General features: G+C 37.9%; 1 protein-coding gene across 1 annotated transcript in view; it reads left to right on the plus strand.

The window, feature by feature from the left end:
* The first annotated feature begins 282 nt into the window (after positions 1-282).
* Positions 283-8,791, plus strand: part of Adcy2 (adenylate cyclase 2) — a 371,910-nt gene continuing 363,401 nt past the window's right edge. The window contains exons 1-2 of the mRNA XM_033758687.1: positions 283-440; positions 1,839-2,043. Of these exons, the coding sequence (XP_033614578.1) occupies positions 283-440; positions 1,839-2,043 (363 nt within the window). The remainder of the gene's footprint in view (positions 441-1,838; positions 2,044-8,791) is intronic.

An 8,791-nucleotide genomic window follows, 5' to 3' on the forward strand; every position in this document is an offset into this window, starting at 1 on the left:
GTCTTGGGCTGTGTGCTGCATACCAGAAGAATGGGCAGGGTTTTTCACCCCTGACTTTTCAGCTGTGGCTTCTGACAGGCGCCCAGCAGTTGTGACTTATGGTTGAAGCTTTTAGAAATTCCTCTTAGCTGTAGTGTGTGCTGGAATGAGCTCCTTCCTGCAGGATGTGGATTGTGCCAGACAGATATTCTCTCTGGAGATTTTAGGCAGCATGCTCTGGTAGTGGGACAAAGGCTGGCACTGCGTGTCTTTGGTCACTTCTGAGGGCAGGGGGAGCAATGGATGATCCCAAAGGCCTATGGGAGGAAGGAGGCCTCGGATCCCACGGACTGTGCTGCCCTCCATCCTGATGCCCTCACACTCAGCTCCTTTGGGCACCCCCTCCTGATTGTTCACTTCGTGGTTCCGGAGGCAGATCCTGACCTGAATGTCAGTCTTTGGTATGAACTCAGAGCTGCTAATGGGATGGGGGGTCCTGTCCTCATCAGTAAATCTTGTTAGTCACCTGGCTCTACTACAAAAGACAGCTGCTTCACTGTCCTGGTTTTCACCATTATTGCTGTTAACATTTTAAAACTCCAACAGAAGTTTCTGTGGTTCTGATCATGTATGTTTTGAGACTGACATTGCTTTGCATGTGTGTTAGTAACTGTATGCATTTGGGAAAAGATTAAAGAGTTTGAAAAGTGAGAGGTCCATTCCCTGATGAATAGATCCATTGCCAGCCTCACCTTAATGCATTGCAGAAGACACATCCTAAAACCATGCCTGGGTGATCAAAGGAAATGACTTGTGTGGTGTGGGGCTGATACCACATAGAACTGAAATTGTGTGCATGTGTGTGGCTGGACAGATAGAAATACAAAATGAGGGTCTGAATTCATGTCTCCATTTGGAATACAAAGAGAAAAATAGAGTCCTGAGAGCTCCTTGGAAGCTGAGACAAGAGAAATTATAGGATCTCTCTGTCACATTGTAGAATTACTCTCTGCCCCCCTTGTGTTCCTTCCTGAAATGTCATTGTTAGCTCTAAGATCACAAGAGACCAGAAAGTTAAGAGCAACACATTATAAAAGAGTTTGTATAAAAGTAATCCAATAAATGACTTCTATGAGTTGAAAAAAAAGAAATACAAAATGAGTATTAGTGTGCTAATATGAATCTAGAAAAATGCACCATTAAGAAGCTAATAATAAATGCCCATTTTCCTTTCGTTGATGGAGCCAGCAGAGGGGCAGGAAGCAAAACAAATAAAACCCACTCCCTTGAGCATTCCCCACTCTCTCTTTTTATATTTAGTACTTTTGACCCTTTTCTATTAACCTTGGATCCCATTAGAACACTAATTACCATGCATTAAAATAAAGGCTCATCATTTTAGAACCTGAGATACTTTTTTTTTTTTTAAATAAAAGACTCCAAATCCATTTGGAAGATGTACTTTCCTTAAAGCTGGAGTATTTATGGTCCTCTGATTCAGGCAGTGACATTGTTGGTTTTATTTTCTCCTAGCTTGAATGTTTCCTTGTGTTTGTTTCTTCCCTGGCATTTGCTTCTATATGACATCCTTTCCTCACCCCATTTCTCGGGGAACGTGTCAATATGAGGGCCTAGCTCTTTTGTCTAGTTTGAATAACCAGTATTGAGTAATGTGTTTAGGAAAATACAGTTTTTAATGTGAAACTTAAGTTTTTGAAAGTTCCTACTGCTCTACTTTGAACTATTCTTTTAAACACTGTATACTTTGACATTGATTGATGTTTGTAACATTGCAACAGCATAAATCACTGGTATCACAGAGTCTCTCAATTGTAACTTCTCAATATATTTTTTTGCTCTCTGCAGGAAGTTGAAGATCATGTGGCATTTTTAATAACTGTGCCAACTGCCCTGGCGATTTTCTTTGCGATATTCATCCTAGTCTGCATTGAGTCTGCATTTAAGAAGCTGCTCCGAGTGTTCTCCTTGGTGATATGGATATGTCTTGTTGCCATGGGATACTTGTTCATGTGCTTTGGAGGCACCGTCTCTGCCTGGGACCAGGTAAGGTGCTAAAATTTTTTTTTTAATATTTCTTCTGTGTGCCTTGATTTCTGACATACTCAGTTCTGTAAACTTGGCCTTAGACTAAAAAGGAGCTTGGTCAGTACAGTCAAAATATATGGTGAATGTTTAAAAATTATTAAAGCAAAAGAGACATTGCCATCAATCTACCTATGTAATCCCCCCTACACACTTATCCCTTTGTTCTTGCCACTTTATGAAGCAGTTCTAGAAGTCCTTTTTTACATCTTTACAAGAAGTGATAAAAAACACAGTGAATGCTGCTGCCAAGTGACATCCAGTGAACCGCAAGCTTGTTAAAACGTGACAGTGTGTCCTTCTCTGCCTCATTCACCCTGTTTGGCACAGTGCGACTTCCAGCACTTCTCCAAAGTCAAAATGACCATGAAAGGTAAGCATTTTAAATCAGTTCAGGACATCAAGCAGCTATGACAGCCCAACTAAAGATACTCACAAAAAAGAACTTCTAGAACAGATTGAGAAAGTGGCAAGAGGCTGTGGACACCTGCTGGAGCCGGGAAGACCCATGAAGCATTCACTCACTTCCAGTCCCTGGTTTCTCTACATCACAGTATAACAGAATGGACACCCAACAGACTGACCCACTTGAAGACCATCCAGGAGGAAAGTCTAGCTTCAGGACTGAAGAGATACCCTACCACAGAGACGGAGTGACAGACAGCTTTGGGAGTGGAGAGGGTGAGAACTACATAGAGATCTCTTGGGATCCCTTGGGGTTCCTGGCCTCAGACTAGGAAGGTCATGGGGCCTGGATGCTGTTGGGGAGAGGCCAGGATTGATGGGAATAATTGGCAGAGGGGGCAGTCCTGAAGAAGAAGGCACTTAATCTAGTAGTATGTTTGAGCTCTGGTACTGCTGCCAAAATCCAGCAGAAATCGGTGCTCTAAAATTACTGTAGATCAATAAAGGGGGCCTGATTGTCTTCACTAAAATCAGAGTCTACTTTGATTCCATGCAGCGGTGTTCATGACAGATTCTTCAGGCTTATCAATATCCCGTTGTCGCTTGATCTCACTTATTGTCACTGAATTTGCCACCATTGACAAGGTAACATAGTAGTGGCCAGTGACTGGTTTTCTCTCTATGGCAGTGCCTGGATTGCCTGGCGGGGGGCCCATAAACAATACTGTGACTTTATCCTGAAGAATAGGGGCCCTGGACCAAAGAATTTGTAAACCCCAGCACCAAAAAAAAAAAAAAAAAAAAAAAAAAAAAAAAAAGACCAAAAGCAGAAACATGGAAAGACAAGGCAACAAAATGCTTCCAAAATCTCCCACCTCCCCAAAAATCAGTACGGGGAAGAAATTGAGGAGGAAATCATGAGCTACATGGCAAATAGATTTGAGAGGGTACTAGTGGAGGTAAAACTGACCTATAAGGTGCTTGGCAAATTTAAAGAAGATATAACTAATCACATAATGAAATAAATGATCGGCAAGTCTAGTCTAGAGAACACACTAACAAACAGCTAGTGGAGTTAGAGAAAGAGATGCAAAACATGAAATTCCAGCATAGTAAAGAAGGGGAGTCCATAAGAAAGTTCCAAGCAGAAATCTAGGAGATTAAAAACACAATTGAAAGTGTAAGTGGCAGAATGGACTAATATGAAGGCAGAGTATCATATCTAGAAGACGGGGCTGTTGATAGTAATTAATAAGAGTGCCTCAAAAACAACAAGGGAACATGAAATATGGATGCCACAACTCCTAGATGACTCAAAGAGGTCTAATATAAGAGAAATTGGAATTTACAAAAACTCAGAAGACAGCATAAAGGACATAAAAAACCCTGCTGACACATATAATAGCAGAAAACTTTCCAGACATGGAAAAAGAATTTAACATACAGATAAGTGAAGAATATAACCCTAACTAGTATTGAGCAGGAAAAAAAACTACATTATGTCACATAATATTTAAAGCACCAGAAATACAACAAAATAACAGAATCATAAAGGTTGCTAGAGAAAAGCAATAAATCAACTATAAAGGAAAACATAGCAGAATTACAACAGATTTCACAACACAAATCTTAAAGTCAAGGGGAGGAATCAACAGAGAAATATCAAAATTGAACCCCAACTTTGAATAAATCAGAGAGAGACAGACAGACAGACAGAGCGATCCACTCAACAACAGAATACAGATTCTTTTTGGCCACACATGGTATTTTTTCCAAAGTAGGCTACACACCAGTTAACAGAGTATGCCTAAGTAAATGGAGAAGAGTTAAAATTTCACCATGTATGTTATCAGATCATAGTGCAATAAAACTAGAAATCCATACCAAAAGAAACCACAGAAACTATTTAAACATATACAACTTAATGTACTTTTGAATAATCAGTGGGTCACAGAGGAAATTAAGAAAAAAATAAGACAATTCATAGAATTAAATGATAATGCCTGGCCAACATACCAGAATTTATGGAACACAGTGAAAGCAGTCCTACAAGGGAAGTTTATAGCAGTGAATGCTCATATCAGAAAAATAGAATGAGCCCAAATAAATAACTAAATGATGTATCTCAAGGTCTTAGAAAAGGAAGAGGAATCCAAACTTAGAGTTTGTACAAGAAAAGAAAATATAAAGATCAGAGCAGAAATTAATGAAATGGACACTACAACATAGTACAAAGAATCGATAAATTGAAGAGCTGGTTTTTTCAAAGAATAAATAAAATAGACAAACCCTTAGCACTCTTACAAAAAAAAGAGGAAATATACAAATTAATGCAATTTAAAATGGTACAGGTGAAACTGCAATGGACACTGTTTAAATCCAGAAAATTATTAGCAACTACCTCACCAACATACATGCCAATCAGTTAAAGAACTCAGAAGATATGGAGAGATTCCTAGATATATATGAACTGCCAAAACTGAACCAAGAAGTATTAAAAAATTTCAAAAAATCCAATAACAGTCAATAAACTTCAAGCAGTAACAATAATAATAATAAAAACCCTATCAACTAAGAAAAGCTTGGGACCTGATTTGGATTCATAACTACATTCTACAAGAACTTCAGGGAATATCTAACATGAGCGCTTTTCAAATCTTTTAATAAAATAGAAAGGGAGGGAATACTTTCAAAATCATTCTCAGAGGCTAACATTATCTTCATCCTCAAAGCAGACAAGTATCCAACCAAAAAAAGAGAACTATATGTTTATTTCTTTAATGAACATAGAAGCAAAAATCCTTAACAAGATATTGGCAAACAAAATGTTGATAAATCATCAAGAAGACCATATACCGTGACCAAGTAGGCTTCATCCCAGGAAAGCAAGGATGGTTCAACACATGCAAATCAATAAATGCAATTATCACATAAAGAAAAACAAAGACAAAAATCACATGATCATCTTAAAAACTGCAGAAAAATCCTTTGACAAAACTAACATCCATTCATGATTTAAAAAAAAAAACCAAAACATGAAGGAAATAGGAATAGAAGGTCCTTATCTCAACATGATAAAAGCCATTTATGGCAAGCCTACTGACATCATATTAAAGCTGAAAGCCTTCCTCTAAAATCAGCAACAAGATAAGAATGTCCATTCCCATTACTTCTGTTCAATACGGTCCTCAAAACATTAGGCAGAACAATCAAGCAGGAGAAAGAAGTAAAACAGATGTGTACAGGAAAGGATAAAGTCAAAATACCATTATCTGAAGAATTACTTACAATACCTGAAGTTCTCCAAAAGACCCCTAGAATTGATAACCACATTAAGCAGGACACAAAATAAACACAGAACAATTAATAGAATTCCTGTACATTAATGCTGAACCCACTGTAAGAGAAATTAGGAAAACAATGCCATCACAGTAACACCAGAAAAAATTAAATACTTAGGTATTAACCCAACTATGGGAAGTGGCAAGTAAAAAAATGCTACACTGAGAATTATATCAGATTGAAAAATCAAATCAAGGAAAACATCAGAAAAGGGAATATCCCCATTCCTTGATAGGCATAATTAAAATGGCTATACTTTCAAAACTGATACACAGATTTAATGCAATCCCACTCAAAATACTAGCATCATTTCTCACAGAGTTTGAGAAAACTATCCCAAAATTTGTATAGTATCAAAAGAGATACAGAATAACAAAGCAGTTGAGGGTAACAAAAGCGAAGATAGTGACATCACAATCCTAGACTTAAAATTATACTCCAAAGCTACAGTGATTAATACAGCATGGTATTACAGAAAATGTGAAATAGGAACACAAAGTTCAAATAGGAAGGGGAATTGGGGAGGGGGAAGACGGAAAGGAAGAAAGAAAAGGGAAAAAGGGAAAAAGTGAGATAGGAAAGATAAAATAGAAATAGGCCAAGGGTTTAGCTCAGTGGTTCCTCTGCCTTCCTCACAAGTGCAAGGTCCCGAGTTTGAGCCCTGGTACCATAAAAAAAAAAAAAAATTAAAAATAGAAATAAAGCTTTTGTAAAAGAGGAGGGGAAAAAGGGTTGAAGGGAGGGGAGGGAAATGGACAAAAGTAAATTAAAATATATCACCTACAGATACAAATTCCATACAATGAATATGATTATTATGTATAACTAAATTGTACCAAAAATTTTAATTAAAAATAAGAGAATACAGCATAATACTTTCACAAAAAACAGCCGTATGGATCAATGGAGCAGAGCAGAATAGGAGTGGCAGAAACAATCAGAGGCACATACTTGATTTTTGACAAAGGATCTAAAAGCACATTGGAGGAAGGGGAGCCTCTTTAATAAATAGTGCTGGTAAAATTCAGTATCCACATACAGACGATTTGGTCTAGGCCCATATATATCACCAAAATAAAAATGGATCAAAAATATAAATGTTAAAAGAGAAACAGTCTCCTGGAAGAGAAAATAGATACAACTATTGACATAGGCAAGGGCTTTCTGAACAGAACACCAGTGGAACAAGAAATAATACAGAGAGCCCACAAATGGGATCATAGCAAATTAAAAAGCTTCCATGGCAAAAGAAATAATCAACAGAGTGAAGAGACAGTCTATAGAATAGGAAAAAAATTATAGCTCTTCCATAGACGAGGACTAACATTGAGAATTATAAAGAGCTAAAAAAAAATTAGACCACCCATAAATAAAAGACTCTATCAAAAATGGGCAAATTAAGTGAATAGACACTTCTCAGAAAAAGTACAATTAGCCAATAAATATATGAAAAAAATGCTTATCATCATTATTGGCCATCAGAGAAATGCAAATAAAATAACAATGAGATATCAATTTATCCCAGAAAGAATGGTATCCTCAAAAAGTCTAATAGTTACAAATGCTGGTGAAGATGGGGGGTGGGGGAAGAGGAAGGAAGTCTTCTACAATGTTGCTTAGAATGTAAATTTGTACAACCACTATTGAAATCAGTGTGGAGGTTCCTAAAGAAACTAAAACTAGAAATTCCATTTGACCCAGGTATCCACCTTCGAGGTCTCTTCCTAAAAGAGACAAAATCATCTCAATACTGGGATCCATGCATACCCATGTTTATGGCGGCACAATGTGTAATAGTTGGATCTTGGAAGTGGCCTATATGTCTGTAAGGAACAGGTGGCATTTATACACAATGGAGTACTGCTGGGCCATGAAGTAAGATAGACTTGAGACATCTGTAGCAAAATGGATGCAGCTTGAGAGCACAGTGCTAAGTGAAATAAGCCAGACACATAAGATCAAACATTGCATGGTTTCCCATATGTGAGGAATCCATCTCTCAGAATCTCACATCTCACATTATCTCAGAGAGATGAACAAACAGGAAGTAGGGAGAATTTCAAATACTTCCCCAAGTTACAAATGCCACTGTTATAAAAATACTTTGATATATATGCTTATGTAGTTTTTCTTAATATAAAAAAAAAGAAAGTCGCAAGAACAATGAGCCAAGTGCCTTTGAATCAGGGGGATTATTTTGAGGGGGATTAGTGGCAATGTGTCTTTTATATAATATATATTTTTTTAAAAAATTCAAATTTTATGAGCATCCCTCTTACGACTGAGAATGAAGTTTTTTTAAGCTATATATTCTGCTATTTTAGTTTCGAATAAAGAGTTTTTATATAGGTACACCTTGTAGAAAGATTAAATCAGGGTAACTAACATAATACGCTGCTCATCTCCTTATCTTTTTTTTGGTGTGCTAGTCTTTTAGCAACCTTAACAAATACTATTTTAAAACTGCTAACTGTGTTCAGCATGCTGTGGCCTCCGTCACTGAATCTTCCTCCTCTTGTCCAACTGAAAGTCACAGAAGCCAGGCAAAGAGAAGAAAGCCTGAAATCGCCACGCGAGTGTCTGGTGGCCACAGGTGCAGGTACCTGATGGTAAGCACCGAGTCCTGCTGGTAGCAGGGATCTTGGTTGGCCGCAGTGGCCTATGCCTGGCTAGCTGTACTGCTGTTGCTTGGTCTGCAGCCTTGGTCTGTGTTTCCGTCATGGTTTTGGTAACTCAGTTGTGCTTCCTCAGTACCTGGCTGGTTTCTCCAGACCTTACAGCCTCACCAGGTGCTTTCAGCCCTCCAAGACCGGGTGCTGCCATTAAACTCAAAATATGGTAACCATGTGTGTTGTAAAATGAATCAGCGCTAATAAAAAAAAACATTCTTGGGGCCAGGGATTTAGCTCAGTCTCCCAAGTGCAAGGTCCCTAGTTTGATCCCTGATACCAAAAAAAGAAAA

The sequence above is a fragment of the Fukomys damarensis genome, unplaced genomic scaffold (genome assembly GCF_012274545.1).
Source record: "Fukomys damarensis isolate Sample0158 unplaced genomic scaffold, DMR_v1.0_HiC HiC_scaffold_1, whole genome shotgun sequence".
NCBI classification, from domain to species: Eukaryota; Metazoa; Chordata; class Mammalia; order Rodentia; family Bathyergidae; genus Fukomys; species Fukomys damarensis.